The 19,533-nt window shown below is 45.1% G+C and overlaps 1 protein-coding gene across 1 annotated transcript in view; it reads right to left on the reverse strand.

Moving 5' to 3' along the window:
- ENPP6 (ectonucleotide pyrophosphatase/phosphodiesterase 6) overlaps nt 1-19,533 on the reverse strand; it is a 43,232-nt gene that overhangs the window by 11,839 nt on the left and 11,860 nt on the right. The window contains exons 2-4 of the mRNA XM_054990130.1: nt 10,411-10,590; nt 4,733-4,844; nt 2,688-2,829 (exon numbers count right to left, since the gene is read on the reverse strand). Of these exons, the coding sequence (XP_054846105.1) occupies nt 2,688-2,829; nt 4,733-4,844; nt 10,411-10,590 (434 nt within the window). The remainder of the gene's footprint in view (nt 1-2,687; nt 2,830-4,732; nt 4,845-10,410; nt 10,591-19,533) is intronic.

The raw sequence follows: 19,533 nt of genomic DNA on the forward strand, positions 1-19,533 counted from the left end.
CATGTCCAGTGGCCCCACCCCCTGATCCTGTTTCCTCCTGTGCGCAGCCCAAGGTATCCAGCTTGCCACTTGTAAGGCAAGAAAAATGTTGCTTTCAAAACACACTGCTTTTCAGCTGATGGGAGGAGGATCCACCATCTTTTAAATGCCCACTTGCTTTTTCAGCTGAGGGGAGAGGGGACCCCCTCCCCCCTCCCCTCAACTGAATAAAGCAGCGGGGCGTTTGAAAGTAGCAACAGTACTTGCTGTTTTCAAAGCCGGCAGTTTTTTTTCAGCTGACAGGAGGGGGATTCCCCTCCCATCAGCTGAAAAAAGCTGTTTTAAAATGCTGGCAGCTTTTTCAACTGAGGGGAGAGGGAGGAGAGACCGTCCTCCTCCCCCCCAAGCTGAAAAAAGTAGTGGGGCATTTGAAAGCAGCAACACTTTTCTTCAGTGTGTTTCTTCCTCATTTCCCTCTGGAGAGTTCCACCACCTCTTTTCCCAGAAAAAAGCCCTGAATTATGCATTACAATGGGGTACTGTAGGGTTGCCAGCAGAGTGCTGGCACCCAGTGGGAGTATTTTTGAACAGGAACATGATGTTGTGACATCACTTCTGTTTGAGTATCTGGAAGTGATATGACATTCTAGGAATTTCTTGATCTCTATAGTAAAATCATAGCGATTTGGAGAATTCCTAGCATGTCGTGATGTCACTTCCAGATAGAGCTGGAAGTGATGTCACAATGTTACATGGCATTTCTTCCCACTCCCTCCATTTTGTTCTCTCTGGAGCAAAAAGCCCCAGTGGAGCTTGAAGCCTGGGTGGGACAGGAGATGGCTCACTAACCCCAGGCGAGTGGCATCCCTAGGATACTGTCATCTTGTCTTGAGTTTTTATACATCTCCTCTGTATTCCTATTGGCAGTGTCTGGAAGGGGCACAGAGATTCACAGTGATGCTCCCCATCTATATGGAGAATACTTAAACATTTCCCACACAGAGGCCATTTTGAGTGTTATTCCATGGCAACCTGTACTATCTGCATTGTATAGTGGACCAGCAATCCAGTAATCTATGCAGACTGGTTTCAGATGAACAGATTAAGAGGAGGACTGTGAAGAAGGTGCTAATAGTCTCTTGACTTGTCCAGCCTTTCATTGATGGAATCTCCAGCAGCGCTTACTATATAACACTGTCAGAAATTCTGAGGGATCACATCTCCCAACAGCCCCTGACCCTAATGTAAGAATACAGTTGCCTTTTTCCTAAGGAGTGGAAGAAAAGGAGAGAATAAGGGAGAGAAAGTGGAAGGAGGGGTCTGCAACCCAAAAAAACACCCTGTGTAGGATTGCCAGCTTCCTCCACTCGGGGTGTGAGATTCCCTGCCCCCACCTGCTGTCGCCCCACTCACCTGGCCAGCAGGGGAGAATTCTAGGAAGGCTGGCTGGAGCCCCCAGAGCATGCAATAAAATGGCACACCTGAGTTCTGGGGGCCTTCTGCTGATGTCATTTCCAGTTTAAAACAGAAGTGATGGTGGCTCAGTGGAACCGAATTGGCCCAAATCATAGCATAGAGACCTCAGTGCAAGGCTCCTGGAGTGGGAGCGCAAAGAAGAATCAGACCCCCCCCAGTTGCCCCCCCCTCCGCCACTCAGTTTGAAAGTAAAGGGAGTGGCAACCCTAGGCCTGTGAGAGCTGGAATGGTACCCATGAGGACTGTCACAGTTGGGGCAAAGAAACTGGTGTTCTCAGGTCAGGTTTAAGCTCAAGGTAGAGACTTTGTTTAATATTGAATAGGTCAGGACAGCCCAGGTAGAAGTACCTAAGTAAACTCTACTTAACTGATAGACAAAAAAGGCCTAGTTAAAGACTCACTCTTAGAACCCAGTTATTATTTCCTACCCCTTCTTAGATGAAACTTCCTTGTTTACTAAACTCAGTGCTTGTTGCTATTAAGTACAAGTCACTGCAGTGATACAGACGAGCTAGCCCCAAAGTGCCATGAGCGCTTGGTCCAAATCTTATTTGTACAGGCATGCTACTAATTGTTCTTGACATTACAGTTTATTTAATTGCAACAAAGTGTTACGCACTAGCAAGTTACAAAACTGAACAGCGCATGCGCAAAGGAGTTCCAGTTTTAAATGATTTTTATCATCCTTTGAGAAACATTTGATGTGATTATTATGAAAACCCATACTATCTACTAATAGGGAAGGTTTTTGAGATGACTTGCAAGGTATAAAAAGAATAAGTCAAAAATATTTATAAAAGAAAAAGAAAGCAAGATAACTAAAAATAAGCATTTACAGAACAGTAAACTCCAGCAGCACAACACTGCAAAATCAAACAGAAGGCATCATTTTAAAAAGTGTATGTGCCAGCAAAGGCCTTGTCAAATAAAAAGGTTTTCACCTGACATCTACAACTCAAAAGAGCCGGCGCCGAGCAAATGTGTGTGGGAAGGGAATTCTGTAAATGAGGTGCCTCAACAGAGAATGCCCTGTCTCTGGTATATTTAGCTGTCTTATATGGGGCATTTCCAAGATGTCAGTCAGATGTCTCTCTCAAGCTGCTTCCCAAGATAACTGAAGGGATCAGGGAACAAACCTGGATTAAACCAATTGAGAGGCACCTACGTCAAGTGTCTTCAGCAGAAGTCTATCATGTGGCAGGAGGCTAGTACGGTTTCTGAATACTACTAACCTTGATTAACTTTGTCATGTTGAGCAGAACGTCGTCCACTGCTTTTAAGGCATTCTTCCTCTGAACAGACAAAGGCCCGTGATGGTGGCCTTCCACATCGATCCTTTCATAATACACGGCTGCCATATCTGCTGTGCCTCTTCTGAAGTAGAAACAGAATTTTTGGGACAACAAACAAGCATGCTACTCTTTTGGCATGTTTTTCAGGTCTGACATTCAGGCCGTTTTCACACATCTTACCGGCTCTGGTATGTTGCGCAAAGCTCCCGCAAGGACAGTGTCTTCCTGGTGCGATTTCGTGCGAGAACCGGGAAATCTCACCAGGAAGACGCTGTCCTTGCAGGAGCTTTGCACTACGTACCAGAGCCAGTAAGACGTGAAAACAGCCTCAAACTGAGGGGTTTTTTTCATACTATTAGCTACCAATTTTGCAAAAGGAGGAGGTATAGTATGATAGATGACTGGCCAGACCCAATTCAGGTGTAGCCATACCCTTAAGAAGCCCTAGGCATCATAGGGCCAAGCTACAAGTGACGAATGACACTTGAACAGCAAGTGGATTGAGTGGAGGGCAAGTGAACAGGGAGAAATACACTTGCCGTTCAAGTGTCATTCATCACTTGTAGCTTGGCCCTCATTCACCGTTTGGAGGACGTTCTCCCTTTTTCACCTATGGAAAAGTTGGTAGGAGCCAAGTTATAGACCACATTGCATGATCCCCGCTTTTCAAGTTTTTCTGGAGCTGGATTGATATTGGCATTATGTATTTATTTACTTCATTAATTTATTATTTTATTACTATTTATGAAAACATTTATATTAGGTTTGTCAGGTCCTCTTTCCCTCCTAGCAGAAGAGGGGGGGGGGAGGAATTTGGACACTTGCCTGTAGTGCAGAAGGCCCACTCGCCCCCAGCAGAGCAGGATGACATCACTCGGAGAAATGACATCATGGCGCCCTGTGCTTCAGAGTCCCCTTTGGGCCCCTGTGAAGTAAAGGAGCATGCCCTCTGCCAGCACAATGAAGTCACTTAAGGAAATGACATAGTTGTGCCCGGCGGAAGTGCCCCCCGTTGTGCACTGGCCCAGGAGGGTTTTTTTTGCTTCCTGAGCCCATTCTCCAAGCCTTTCCCCCTTGCTGGGCAGGGGCAGGGGGCAGAGGCTGAGAGTGGAGAATCCCCCAACTTTTCAAAAGCAGGCCCACATATAGCGCATTACAGTACTCCAATCTGTGCATGTGTAACTGGCCAGATCAAACCCCTCTGGGGAGACCTGCTGTTTGTACACCAGTCTAAGAGCGGGACCACAAGTGACGCCTGACACAGGTTGGACACTAGTCAGCTTCCCTCAAGTTTTGATGGGAAATGTAGGCATCCTGGTCTTGCAGCTTGCCTCTCTGACTGCTGTCCAATGGACTTTTCAACTGTCACTTGTCCAACATTCCGCCAAGCTGCCTACATTTCCCATCAAAACTTGAGGGAAGCTGGCAAGTGTCCAACCTGTGTCAGGCATCACTTGTGGTCCCGCTCTAAGTAGATGGATGGTATTCCGAGCCCCATCTAGGGTTGCCAGGTATCTGGTTTTGGCCCAGAGAGGATGATATTTTGGGGGGACTGTCTGTAAAACAGTCCCCCAAACACCAGACCCATGTCCTGGGCCCAGCCTCTCTCCCTCATCCTTCGGTTGCCCAGCCCGGCCTCCTGGCCTCCTGCGTCTGTGCAGTGCTGCTGCCAGGCTTGGAAAGCAGCCTGCCACTCTGAGAGCACACCCCCTGCCATTCCACGGTACCCAGTAGGCATGCTGGAGAAGTGTCCATTAAGCAGCAAGGAGCCATTCAGTGCTGTGGATCTGTTGCCCTATACCTTGCCAATGCTCTAATGGCAGTAGTCGATAAAATTGTGGCCTGTTTTCATCCAAACATGGTGTGTTGTATGTGCATTGCCAAGAGCACCCGCCTCACCATTGCCTAAATGGATGCAAGTGCCTTCCAGTCATACACTGGGACCACAGCGTATCAAAGAAAGGAATATATTTTGATGATTTTACCTCAAAGAGTCAATAGCATTAATCACAGCACTGGAGAAATTCGCATCTGTTGGAACACTGTAGTATGGAAGGCAGTAGGTAGGTCTGATACCAAGGATTTCAACTTCACATCCTGAAGAGAGAAATGTTGATAGTTACGGCTGATTCTAAAACTTTAAATGACTGAAATTAATCATGGGCCGTTTTCACACTACTAACCTGCTTCCGTAACGTTTAGAAACGTTGCGCAAAAAACGCGGAAGATAGCGTCTTCTTGTGAGAGTTTTGCACGACATCGCGCAAAACTCTCGCGAGAAGACGCTATCTGCCGCGTTTTTTGCGCAACGTTTCGCAACGTTATGGAAGCAGGTTAGTAGTGTGAAAACGGCCATGGAGACTTAGGATAGATACAGATTTTGGAGGGTTTGCCTTCTTTTAGACTGAAACATTCTCTTTGGGTATAGAATTCATGTCAAATCATTGTTAGAGCTGAAATCTACTGGAACGTTGAAAACGGAATTTATCAGCACAAATAATTTATTGTGAAACTTAACAGCAAACGATACCATATGAATACGCACCTACCCACCCAAGTAAATGTCAAAACTTTCATTTAAAAATTTGATCTTAAGTCTTGAATTCCAGGCTTTTCTGAGAAATTGGCCATCAAGAAGAAAAACACTCGTTTCACCATTTAAAGATGGGATTTAGAGGTTTTAAAGCCTTTCGATTACATTCCTGTTATTTATTTATTTATTTCTGGGAGAAAATAGACAGAAGTTTTGGGGGTTTTTTAGTCAGCAGGTGACCACAAAGTTGGCACTGTTGGGACCCAAGGAGTCACACTGTCTCCTCTTCCATGAAATTAAGTGTAATATTTATTTAAAATATGTTTACGCCACTTTTTTCCTACACCACTAACAATCTAGAAACAGACTTTTACCAAATGTTATGGCTTGGATCCTGTGACCCTTCCCCTCGCCAGTTTGGTGTAGTGGTTAAAAGCGGTAGGACTCTAATCTGGAGAACCAGGTTTGATTCCCCAGTCCTCCACTTGAAGCAAACTGGGTGACTTTGGGTCAGTCACAGCTCTCTCAGAGCTCTCTCAGCCCCACCCACCTCACAGGGTGATTGTTGTAAAGATAATAATAATATACTTTGTAAACTGCTCTGAGTGGGCATTAAGTTGTCCTGAAGGGCGGTATACAAATCGAATGTTGTTGTTGTTATTATTCTCTCCACCTGCTGTGTAGGTTTTCCTCTGCTGTGCTGCTTGCTTCTTCTGTTGCTCACAGTTGCATCTGCTCAGGGATCCTTACACATACGGAAGTGCGATCAGCCGAGGAAAGCCTCCAGAGTGGCCAGAGAAAAGCACAAGTAGAACAGTGCCATAGAGGCAGAACACCTTGCATTGCAGTTCCTTTCTTACAAAGGATTTTGCTTCATGGAAATGGTATATTGAACTGTTGAATCTGTTTCCCACAGGATCTTATTAAAGCATTTTAGACCATCGGATTATCGTTCTGTCACCTTAAGCCTTTTGCAGCAAAAGAGAGCGTTTGGAGTCCTAGACATTTGTGGCTAAAGGGCAACGTTAGCTCTGAACATATTAAATATTAATACACAAAAAAATCCATTTAGTTTTGAGCAGGGCTTTTTTTCTGGGAAAAGAGGTGATGGAAGTCAGTGGGTTGCCCTCAGAGAAAATGGTCACATGGCTGGTGGCCCCGCCCCCTGATCTCCAGACAGAGAGAGTTGAGATTGCCCTTCGCGCAGGGCAATCTAAACTCCCCTCTGTCTGGAGATCAGGGGGCGGGGCCACCAGCCATGTGACCATTTTCAAGAGGTTCCGGAACTCCATTCCCCCACGTTCCCCCTAAAAAAAAGCCCTGGTTTTGAGTAGCCTAGGAGCTCTGAAATCTTCAGCCTGTGATAGGTATTACCTTGAATAATCCCAAGACTGGAATGTACAAGGGGGGATGAGGGAGCAAGAGGCAGACTTCTCCGTATAGTAGATAACAGAGATATTGTGACATAAAATTCTGTCTAAAATTCTGCCTTACTTTGCATTGTGGTCCTAATCTTGTCTTATGGAATTTTTTAAATGTCTTTGTAGCTTGATGCCCAGTGTAAGTAGTCTAGTACTTTGGGCAAATAAATAGGATGGTATTCTTCTAGAAACTTAACATCCCCAAGGCCCTCAGCCTTTCCTCGTAGGGCTCAGTCTCCTCCTCATGAAGTTCCCCAGCCATTCCATCCTAGCAAGGTCAACATTGGTTGTTGTGGGTTTTCCGGGCTGTATAGCTGTGGTCTTGGCATTGTAGTTCCTGACGTTTTGCCAGCAGCTGTGGCTGGCATCTTCAGAGGTGTAGCACCAAAAGACAGAGATCTCTCAGTGTCACAGTGTGGAAAAGATGTTGGCAGGTCTTTTCCACACTGTGACACTGAGAGATCTCTGTCTTTTGGTGCTACACCTCTGAAGATGCCAGCCACAGCTGCTGGTGAAACGTCAGGAACTACAATGCCAAGACCATGGCAATACAGCCCGGAAAACCCACGACAACCATCGTTCTCCAGCCGTGAAAGCCTTCGACAATACAAGGTCTACATTCTCTGGGGAGAATCCAGTAACATCAAGCAAGTGGCTTATTGCTCTCCTTTTCTGGCTCCAGTCTATGGATCTCCACCCCCACCCCCCGAAATAACATTTATGAATACTGAATTTGGATTGTAAATTAAGGAAGAGACTTCTTTCTTGTTAAGCTCTAAGTGTCCACTATTGAGAGCTTTTCTCCTTAGCTCAGGGGGGGGGGGGGGTCTTGTTATTGTCTGTACTGCAATGTGAATTAATTGAAGTAAGAGTGTCAGCCTGTTCATTGAATAGTTATCACCCTCTCCTGTTGTACAAATATTTTCCTGAGGGATTCCGCAATCAGAAATGTTTGCTGTGCTAGAATCTTTGTTGCATCCCTGCCCTTTGAATTTTGCTTATGTCTAAGGGATTGTTTATAACGTGTGGCTTGGGCCCTTATGCTGGTTGCTAGCTCTGTATTAGCAGATTCTTCCTCATTAATTTCCAAAGGCTCAAACCTGTTGTGATGTGGAATTGTAGTACAGAAATCTTCTATTTTAGCTTGTTTTGAGGGGGGGACTAGGGTTGCCAGGCCCCCTTGATCTCCCAGCGGGAGATTGGGGCCTGGCTCTTACCTGAGGGGGGGGGGGTGCACGCGTGCGCGCTCCTGCAAGTGCGATGATGTCACTTAGTGACATCACCACGCAGCCCGTTTGGGCACGGATCGGGCCTGTTGTGGGCCCCTGCGGAGCGCAGGAGCGTTCCTGCGCTCTGCAGGGGCCCACAACAGGCCCAATCCGCGCCCATTTTGGCACGGATCGGGTCCGTTTTGGCGCAGATCGGGCCCGTTTGGCAGCTCTAGGGGGGATCCTCCTAGCCAAAGGGGAACAACCTTTTCTTCCCCATGATTCCAACATCATAAGTCAGTCAAAACTAGCTCTTGTCTCTTCTCCAATGTCTGTCTCAATTTGGAGCTAGCCTTATTATGATGTGGTATAACACAACAGGGCCCATAGAGATAAGTTGAGCTTATGGAGTTTTCATGGGAGCTTCCCTGACTTGCAGAGCTCTTATCTCTTCTAGCTCTTAGTGAGTTAATCACTGAATCAGGCCCCTGCACACCATTAAAAATACTGGGAGTTCTATGCACAGAACTACCAGCATATTGTCTGTTTAAAGGGCCTAAATGTGGGCACTCTGCTTTGCATTTGAGACTTGGGGATGTGTTGGCATTAGGGTTGCCAGCCTCCAGGTAGTGGCTAGAGATCTCTCAAAATTTCAACTGATCTCCAGATGACAGAGATCAGTTCCCCTGGAGAAAACAACTGCTTTGGAGGGTGGGCTCTATGGCATTATACCATTCTGAGGCCCCTCCCCTCCCCAAACCCTGCCTTCTCCAGGCTCTATCCCCAAATCTCCAGGAATTTCCCAATCTGGACCTGGCAACCCTAGGTGGGATATAAAGGTAGTTTGGCTGGTGGGTGGGACGAAAAGATGGACGGAGGGAAAGGAGAGAGGCTATGGGAGTTTTTATGGAATGAAAAGAGAAAATATTGATGGAGAGGGAAGTTCTTGTTGGTCCACTGCTTCAAAATATATAAAACAACAAGCCATTAAAAATAAGGAATAGCCCCGTGAAGAAGCAAACTGTTTTTCTAGATCAAGATGGGCCACTATGTTAGTCTGTCTGTAGCAGTGAAAAAGTGCAAGAGTCCAGTAGCGTCTATAAGACTAACAAAATTAGTGGTAGGGTATGAGCTTTCGGATATCTGAAGAAGTGAGCTGTGGCTCACAAAAGCTCATACCCTACCACTAATTTTGTTAGTCTTATAGGTGCTACTGGACTCTTGCTCTTTTCCACTGTTTTTCTAGGCAATAATTTTAAAGAGAATTTTAAGTGATATGCTGGGTATGTTATTTATTCCCTATGGTATACAAGCTCTGTTTCGTCTCACTGACATCTAAGGTCAAAAAGATTCTGAAGCAAAAAACTGGAAAACTTGGCCACCATGACTTCTGAAACAGTATTTCCAGTACTTTTTTATTTGCTGCCTAAATGGTCAATTTGCTGCCAGTAAGGAAAATTTAATATTCACATTATTTGAATATTCAGATTGTGCCATTTTGTATTATACCAGCTTTCTGGTCATAGTGTTAAGCATGTTGATCTGCAGAAACGAGTATTCCATTTTCTCTTCCCCTTTCTTTCAGTGAAATGTATGATTTTCCAGATTATATGTTTGACACTGAGACTTGAACTTCTGGCTTCTTCAAATTGCATATTTAAACATTTAGCTGCTGAATGTCATAACAAATCTTTGAAAGCTGTTCAGTCCTGCTTAGGAGATCTGGGAAATGTCTTGAGTAGGGGGGAAAGTGAAATTTGAACATACATTTTTTAAATTTCTCACTACTTTTAAAGATGTAGCCATTTACTTAATCTAAAGCAAACATGATACTCTTTTGAAAAACTGAGCCATACATCGTCATTGGAAGACGTAACATATCACTAAGTTTAAAAGAGGGAGAGAAATTTTCAACCTAGAACTCAATAGCAGTTCAAAATCAATTCTTTTGCATGGCTAGAACATGTGTGACCCAATCTGGTATCTGGTATCTGTTCTTGTCATATATTTTGAGATCCCTTTAGTAACATACGGATTTTCAAGAAGATTTTAACAAAAGTTCATGTTGCTGTTGCTTTGTTGGAATAGATAGTAGTGTAATTGTTTAAGATCAAGATCCAAAGGTTTACCTACTTCTCAACGGAAAACAACAAAAAGGTACATTAGATTGTAAGCATGCGTCTAGACTAGAGATGGGCACAAACTGGGAAAATTTCAAACCATGCGGTTCGTGGTTTGTCACATTTCGCGAATCACGAAGTTTCACAAACTTGCCTCGGTTCATGAACTGGTTCGTTTGGTTCTGGTTCATTTGGTTCGTCAAAATGTCACTTCTGGGTCAGCAGGAGGTTTGCAGAGAGACCCCCCCCCTTGCCTAGGAAACTGATTGATAGGCACCAGGCTGTCTGCATTCTATACTGTCCTTCAGTTGTCCTGAAGGATGGTATAGAAATTGAATGTTATTGTTATTATTATTTTAAATGAATAAATAAAATACTAACCAGGCCAATAGTACATGAAAACTTTCCTTTTTGCTTTCATCATAGTAACCCACAGTGGCTCTGATCCATTCCACCAAAGAGGCAACAGGCTCTCTTGATTCACGCCAATATCAAAAGACGTATTGGTAGTCGGATCCCACATATAGTTGCCAGTCATTTGATGGGTCTCACAATGGCGACCTGGAAGATAAAAGAGTTGCTTTATATTCTTTCTGCTCAGAAATATTTATCAATATTTCTTTTCTATTTTCAAAACTCTTTGAAACTAGAATAGTTCCTCCTTATATACCCCTGTGAGAATACTAGATAATTACTTGCAAAAGAGGCAGTTAAAGGTTTAAAGGTAAAAGTGCAGTTTACAAAAAGTTGGGTTGCTGGGGCTCCCCTCCCCCCTCTCCAAAGGGGAAAGATCAGGGCTCATTTCAAGGGGGAATGTGCAGGAACACAGTTCTGGCAGTTCCCCAAAGAGGTCACATGTCAGGTGGCCCCACCCACCTGACTCTCGGCCATTTTGGGCCTGTTTTGTCCTGGATTGGGGACAAAACGGCCCAGATCAGGCCTCAGACGGGTGGTGGATCACTCTCCTGCTCAGCGGCAGCCCAATCCTGACCATTTGGGGGCCCTTTTCAGCCATTTTCAGCCCCTTTTTGCCATTTTGGGCCCAATGCCGCTGCCGCATGCCGCTGCCCAATGCCGCTGCCCAATGCCGCTGCCGCATGCCGCTCCTTTCCCGGGTGGGCGGTGAGCGGATTTACGCTCACCCGCGGAGGCTTATGGATCCAATTGGTTTCCAGGCGGCTCTGCGGGATCCGATGCCCCCTGGCAGTACGTTAGATGAGCTGGTGGATGATTGGCATGGCCGTCTTTCCGAAGCCATCGACGCTATTGCCCCCTGCCGTCCTCTCCGAGCCCGCAAACGGGTAGCTCCTTGGTTTACCGAGGAGCTTCGCCAGATGAAGCGGTCTCTGAGACGACTAGAGCGAGTGTGGAGGCGGGGGCGCGACGAAGAGGCAAGAACATCTTATAGGACGTTTATGAAAGCCTATGAGGTGGCAGTGAAAGCAGCAAAGAGGGATTTCTTTGCTGCTTCCATTGCATCCGCTAGCTCACGCCCGGCTCAATTATTTCAAACAGTTCGGTCCTTGGTCTCCCTCTCTCAGGGAGACCACCAAATTCTTAATTCAACTATTGGCTGCGAGGCTTTTGCGAGCTATTTTGCGGGTAAAATCTTGTCCCTTCGCCGTGGCCTGCCACCCACTGTTGATACAGTAAGGGAACTGGAGACCCCTTGGCCGTCTTCTGGGTCCGTATTAGACCATTTCAGCCTGCTCTCTCAGGACGATGTGGACAGGATCCTGCAGGGGATGAGGCCAACCACCTGTCCTCTGGACCCCTGCCCATCCTGGCTGGTGAAGGCCAGCTTGGAGGGGCTACGGGACCATCTGGAGGCCATTGTTAACATCTCCCTGAGCTCTGGGGTTTTTCCAGGAGTGTTAAAGGAGGCGGTAGTGCGGCCCCTCCTGAAAAAACCATCTTTGGACCCCACTGACCCGTCCAGTTACCGCCCAGTGTCGAACCTCCCGTTCCTGGGCAAGGTGATTGAGCGGGCGGTGGCGGTACAACTGCAGGAATTCCTGAATGATGCTCTAGTCCTGGACCCATTCCAGTCTGGCTTCCGTCCTGGCCATGGGACGGAGACAGCCTTGGTTGCCCTCACAGACGACCTTCGCAGGCATCTGGACCGAGGCGGGTCAGCGCTGCTTGTGTTACTTGATCTCACAGCAGCGTTTGACACGGTTGACTATGATTTGTTGGCCAGCCGCCTTGCCGACGTGGGGATTGGGGGGACAGTCTTACAGTGGCTGGTCTCCTTTCTCCAGGGTCGGGGACAGAGGGTGGCGCTCGGGGGAGATCTATCGGCCCGTCACCCTTTGGTGTGCGGGGTTCCCCAAGGGGCGATACTCTCCCCAATGTTATTTAACATCTATATGCGCCCCCTCGCCCAGTTGGTGCGGAGGTTTGGGCTGGGTTGTCATCAATACGCGGATGACACCCAACTTTTTCTGTTGATGGACGGCCAGCCAGACACGGCCCCAGACAATCTGGCCAGAGCTTTGGAGGCTGTGACGGCATGGTTGAAACAGAGCAGGCTGAAATTGAACCCAGTGAAGACGGAGGTCCTGCAGCTGGGACGGGGGCTGCCAGATGTTGGGATCCAGCTCCCTGCCCTCGATGGGACACCACTGGCAACTTTGCCAGTGGTAAAGAGTCTGGGTGTGCTCCTGGATGCCTCCCTATCGATGGAGGCCCAGGTCACGGCGGTTGCCAAGTCTGCATTTTTCCATCTTCGTCAGATCAGGCAACTTGCCCCCTACCTGACGCCCCAGGACCTGGCTACAGTGATCCATGCAACGGTCACCTCCAGGCTAGATTACTGTAACTCACTCTACGCTGGGCTACCCCTGGGCCTGATCCGGAAACTACAACTGGTCCAGAATGCGGCGGCACGGGTCCTGACTGGTATACCTTACCAGTCACACATCACACCTGTCCTGCGCCAGCTGCACTGGCTTCCAGTTGAATTCCGAATCAGGTTCAAAGTGTTGGTTCTTACCTTTAAAGCCCTGAGTGGGTTGGGACCGGCATATCTTCGGGACCGCCTCTCCCTGTACGTTCCCCGGAGATCGCTCCGATCAGCGAATAAATATTTACTTGTGGTCCCCGGCCCTAAGGAAGCCCGCCTCGCTTCAACCAGGGCCAGGGCTTTTTCAGTCCTGGCCCCAGCCTGGTGGAACGCTCTGTCAATGGAAACCCGGGCCCAGCGGGACATATTATCGTTCCGCCGGGCCTGTAAGACAGAGCTGTTCCGCCAGGCGTTTGGTGATTGAAGGGGGCGGTGCCATGTCGGCCTCCCACCTTTGGGGTGGGGAAGGTTCTCCCCACCACTGCACCTTGTTAATTTGTTTTATTATTTGTATATTGATTTTAGTTTTGTTTTTATCAATTTTAACTGTTCACCGCCCAGAGCCCCTGGGATGGGCGGTATATAAATTGAATAAATAAATAAAATAAATAAATAAAATTTCGGCCCTGAATGGCCAGGATTGGGTTCAAAACAGCCAAGATAGGTGATGTCAGGGGGTGTGGCATATGCAAATCAATTATGCTAATGACACACTTCTGGAGATGGCAAGGGGTGTAGCATATGCTGATGAGTTATGCTAATGAGTTCTTCCAGCTCTTTTTCTATGAAATGACCCCTGGGAAAGATAATCTGTTCTCATTAACCAGTGTTGGGGAGCTGCAAATCAGGTGAAGAAAAGTTAAGGTTATATTGATGCAGAATAAAGGTATCTTTGTATCCAAGAAGGGATTTCAATCTGTCTTACTGCTAGCTCCACAAGCCCTATTGCAGCTTGATAGCCAATGAGTTAAAAACTAGATCAGTCGCCAATCTTGCCCTTATGCGTTCATTTTATTTTTTAAAACACAAGAACATTTGAAAAAACAATTCAGAACAGGGAATTGGTATGAATGGAGAGAAAGTGAGGTAACTTGCAGACATGCTGGTTTCTCCCCCCAAGTTCAATCCTGGGTAGGAAAGTAGTCCTCCCATCTAAGGGCCCTTCCTTTAACTTCTATGGTTCTTCCTCCAATGGAGGAAGGCTCCTTAGATTGGGGAAAGGCTTCAAATGATCCCAAAGGAAAGGTGTTTTAATCAGGGCTTCTTTTTAAGCGGGAACATGGTGGAACGGAGTTCCGGGACCTCTTGAAAATGGTCACATGGCTGGTGGCCCCGCCCCCTGATCTCCAGACAGAGGAGAGTTTAGATTGCAATCTCAACTCCCCTCTGTCTGGAGATCAGGGGGCGGGGCCACCAGCCATGTGACCATTTTCTCCAAGGGCAACCCACCTCTTTTCCCAGAAAAAAAGCCCTGGCTTTATAAATAAATAAACTTTGCTCAGTGGAGTGGTATGATAGGGATAGGATCCATGCTGGTAAGTTTGGACTAAAGGATGCGAGGAAGCTTCTGAACCAGCCCCACCATTAATGCTTTTAGATGTTTAAAAGTTCATATCTTTTAACAGCTATAGTTTTGCTGCATAGCTCATGTATGTAACAGGTAAATGCAAGGTAGGCCTTTGATGTGATTAATAAGGAATAGAAAGCAAAAATCAGTTGGGATGCTCAAGCCACTCCCTGGCCATTTCCACACATCTTACCTGCCTGGGAAACATCGCACAAAAGACCCGGAAGACAGCATCTTCTTGCGCGAAATCGTGCCAGGAAGACGCTGTTTTCCGGGAGTTTTAAGCGAAATCGCGCAAAACTCCCGGATAACAGAGTCTTCCTGGTGCAATTTTGCGTGAGAAGACAGTGTCTTCTGGGTCTTTCACACGATGTTCCGCAGGCAGGTAAGACGTGCGGAAACGGCCCCTGTATTGCAAACTCTGCAAGGCCGCAGAAAACATCTTTTCAGTTTCAAGGCTGTTTCAGATTTTGAATGCCAAGCTATATCCTGCAGATGTTTGCACAACAAACTATATGAGAATGACTATTGCTTCACACAATAGCTGCTTTAAAACACTATGCTCAGCTATCCCATGGAAGAATTAATTTTTTTCATGGAAGAAAATGGTGGTATAAATTTTAAACTCCCTTACAAATAATTAATTGTTACGGCCTTCCTTAAAACATATTTCATGTCATGGAATAACACAAAGGTTGTAACAATCCTAAAACGAATGATACTATAGCAATAACAACCAAATTCAAAATCATAATTAAAGTAAAATTTCAAAAAATAAAAACTTGAAGCAGCACTGCTTGGCCTGTAAAATCAATAGGAAATGGATTTGTCTATTAGTTTTGCACAATTTATCAAAGATATTAAGAGGTGGGAGAGAGTAGATCAATCACTTGTGTCATATCTCATATGTCTCTCTACATGAACTATAAAAGAAAAGTTAAAACTGTTCCCACAAATAGGCATATGTTTTCATTATAAAACAGTGAGTGATTCTGCATACGTTGGATAATGCACTTCCAATCCTCTTTATAGATCATTTAGAACGGATATTTTTTGTGTGCGGAACAAAAAACCCACCTCAAATGACTGATAAAGTGCATTGAAAGTGCATTATCCAACATGTGTGGAATCAGCCATAGTGTTGGGGGTTTGGGATCTCTTCATTGTGGTTTTTGGATCTTTTTATATTATGGAATTAGAACAATATTAAGTGTAACTTACTAAAAAGATTGCGTAAATTGCAAATAAAAGGAGTGAAGCTTTTGACATAATATGTGATGCCCCCTATGTGCAACCAAATTCTTGAGTCAATATAGAACTATTGTGTTTTCATTCTTTTACAGCCTCATGGGCTGTTTCCACACTTTTGGTACAGTTGTGTGACCAAACATGAATGGGTTTCTTTGGACCATCCACAAGACAGAAAATGTCAGCCATGGGAGATTACCAGGTAAAATATGGAGTTATACCTACATTTGGGTTGCCAGATCTGGCTTGGGAAATCTGTAGAGAGAACAGAATTTGAGAAAGAGAGGGAGCTCATCAGGGATGTGGTATCACATCCTGTGATGTCATGTCCACAGCAAACTTCAGCTCCTTCAACTCCTCCAACTCATGTGAGGTCACTTTTTTATTATTCACTTCATTTATACCCCATATTTCTCCTCCATGGGAACCCAAAGTGGCTTACATTGTTTTCTTCTCCTCCATTTTATCCTCACAACAACCCTGTGAGGTAGGTTAGGTTGATAGTGTGTGACTGGCCCAAGGTCACCCAGCAAGCTTCCATTTTAGAGTGGAGATTTGAACCTGGGTATCCTCAATCCTAGTCTGACACTCTAACTGGGTCTCCCCACTTCTGGCCACCAAAATCCAAATTTTTAAATTAAATCTCCCAGTACATCACTTCTTCACTCCCCTTGTGACATCACAGCCTCCCCAAATTTTTAATTTAAATTTCCCAGAACATCATTTCTAATATGTATTGAGACTTGAAGGCAACTGCAGTGCTTTAAACAATCAGCATTTACTGAACAATAACCAGTAACAGGGAACAATGACTGCAGCCATCTCTAACTGGCTGTAACGGCCTCTTCCCAGGCTCTCTCAGCTCTGAGCAGAACTAGTGGCTCCACCCCCAAAACTACAGTGGTTCCAACAGTCCAAATACATACTAATTTCTTCACTCCCCATGAGACATCATAGGCTTCCATTTTGTACAAGATGCGAAGGCATTTTAAACTGAGGCCAGATAAAGAGATACCATGGAAAACCTGATACCCTCATGGGATAGCTCTGTCTACAATGCAATGAAGGGGGTGAAGAGAGATACGGCATTCAATGTCACCTCTGACCTAATGGCTTGCATTTTTGGGGTTGAGACCCCCCCACACACACACACACACACGGGACTGACAGCATCCATAGAGGAATTTAGCTCTCCAGAGGCAAAGTATGGGGATTCTCCAACCACCTCCTCCTTGCATAGGGAGAGGGAAGAAGGCTTTCAGGTATGAAACAAGAGCCTCCCCGCCCCCCCCCCCGCCCCCCGCATCATTGCCATTCATCCTTCTGTTTGGGGGAACAAAGATTAGCTTTAAGATTAGGCAGTCAACCTCATTATGTTTTTAAGACTTAATGGCTGCCATGCTGAACCCTAAAGACAAACCAGTGGTTCTGCCACAAGTTACGGAAATCATGGTTCTTTACACTCTATTAATACATTAATACCTAAAGGTAATCAGCTTTCCTCAGGTCACAGGGAAAGGCCACACCCCTGCGATTATAACAGCTGGAGAGGCATCCTTATAATTTCAGCAAGTTTGCAGTTCCTGGTAATTTGTATCAATGCACATTTTATTGCTTCAGTTTATCATGCACATCAAAGCTCCCAGGGTGTGCATGCCTTTCCTTTGAGAACTTGCTCAGGAGGATATTGCATCCCTCAGACTTCAGTTTCTCACACTTATGGTGTGACATTTAGGAGATTCTTTGACTCCAAACCTTCCAGATCTCTGTATCTGGACCATTCTTATGGTTAATCCATCATGTACTCCCTGTTTCCCTGCTACATACTCAAGCACCCCAACTTCCAGTCTTGGCTCGAATTAACCCAAGGTAGCCAATTGGCACAAAGACACCAAGACAGTCATTTGTTTTTACATTTTATTCCCCGGCTGCTTTTGCTGCACAGATCGTTCTGCTAGCAGCACAAGGTTCATTTATGGTGCATACTGTCTGTCCTTTCTTTGGCCCCATCATGCCTGCTACACTGTTTTCGTTATTTTGGTGTGGATCTGCGATGTTTTCACTCCTGCTGACAACTTTGGCAGTATTGATCAGCTCCCTTTCCTGCACTATAACAGTTGTCTGTTGTTATTTTTTCTGAGTTGCAACTGCTGCTCCCTGACTACCATATCTTGCACCTACTACAAAAGGTGTAGTATGTGTCATCATAGGATACACCAAAATGAGTGAAGTACTTCTATAGATGATATTGTGAGTTATAGTGATGCTCTGAGTAAAAAAAAGTATTCCCACTGGAGCCCTCTATTATTGGGCACAATATGCTCTTTAGTAGCTGGGCCAAAGCATCTTAAAAAATATTTTCTTTGAAGACCTTTACTAAAAGGATGTTAAAGAGACATTTGAGAAGAATAAATTCGTAGTGTGATGGATTTCATTCGTTCAGTGCAGTGCATGGCAGAGAGAGCATTAATCATCCCAATTAGAATTTAAAAGGCAGCATCGCTATGAGGGAAATATCGTGTTCTTGCTTGTGGAAGTTGATAGGACCCAAGCAGCATAAAAGAGGGCTGTACTCTGCTTTGCAGAATGAAGGCTAACTGTATAAAGCCTTATGATTTCTCAAGCTGCCATATGCTTAAATTGTGTGTCTTTTAAATTTCATACTGTATTTTCATCATTCATGCTTGGAGAGAAGACAGCTTGAACATGACAGAAGCTATAGTTTAGCAGAGAGACTGGGGAGGGCCAGCTACTACTCTGAATCAGGGCCGGATCTACATATTTTTTTGGGGGGGGGCAAAAATGAAAAATGGCACCCCCTTATATTTTTTCTTTATATATACATATATGATCAATGTTTTAATATCGATATATAATAAACAACTCTTAAACCACAGAATAAATTGCGTTGACTTCTATGAATTGTTAATAATAACAACTTTACATTATCTTATCCATCATTAGCTAAGCATTCCTCCTAGAATTCCTTTTGTTGTAGGGAGCCAAGGGAGTTCATAGGCAGACATGCATGTTAGATATTAGGAAGACAGAGTTTAAGGAACTCAGAGGCCTGACGAGAGTCATTCCATGGCAAAAAATACTGGAAGGGAGAGGAGCAAGCGAAGGATGGGCTCTCCTAAAACAAGAGCTATTGCAAGCTCAAGCTGTCAATGTTCCAGTAAGACAAATAAATGTGGTAGGGAACTCACAATGACAGGGGAAATTTAAACTCCAACAATGGAAGCCCACTACCCAAATAAAGAAAATAGATTCAAATTCTTAATTCTAGAATAATTCTATTGGTTAGCCAAGGCAAGTTTCTGACACCCAAAAGAATCCTCAGCAGAAGCAAAGTAGAGATATATGAAAAGTAAACTCTCTTGCTAGGGCATCATGTCCTTAGGAGAAAATGCAGATAACTACTTAACTTCAACTAAAAGTGGACTTTTCTGGCTTTTTTTCCTGCAAAACTTCTCACAGCATCATCATAATTTATGGTATTTGCCACACCACTTTCAATAGACAATATAGCCAGTCTTGACAAACACTCCTGATACATTGCTGACCTGAGGTAATATCTTTTGGCTGGAGATCAGATCTAATTCTGGGAAATTTCCAGCCTGGAAGCTGGCAACCACCATACCATAAGGCTGGATGCTAAGGACTGTTCTTACTAGTGGTGTAAAATTTCCACAAGTTTTGAAGCCATAGGAAAAAGGCCCCCCCTCCTTTTTTTTTTTTTTTTGCTACATAACCTGGGAAATTTGGGGGGAAATTGATATGTATGCAATTCATTAACTTACTTTCCTGACAAATCATGTCTTATTTTATTGATTTAACAACT

This window comes from Eublepharis macularius, chromosome 10 (assembly GCF_028583425.1).
Source record: "Eublepharis macularius isolate TG4126 chromosome 10, MPM_Emac_v1.0, whole genome shotgun sequence".
Lineage (NCBI taxonomy): Eukaryota > Metazoa > Chordata > Lepidosauria > Squamata > Eublepharidae > Eublepharis > Eublepharis macularius.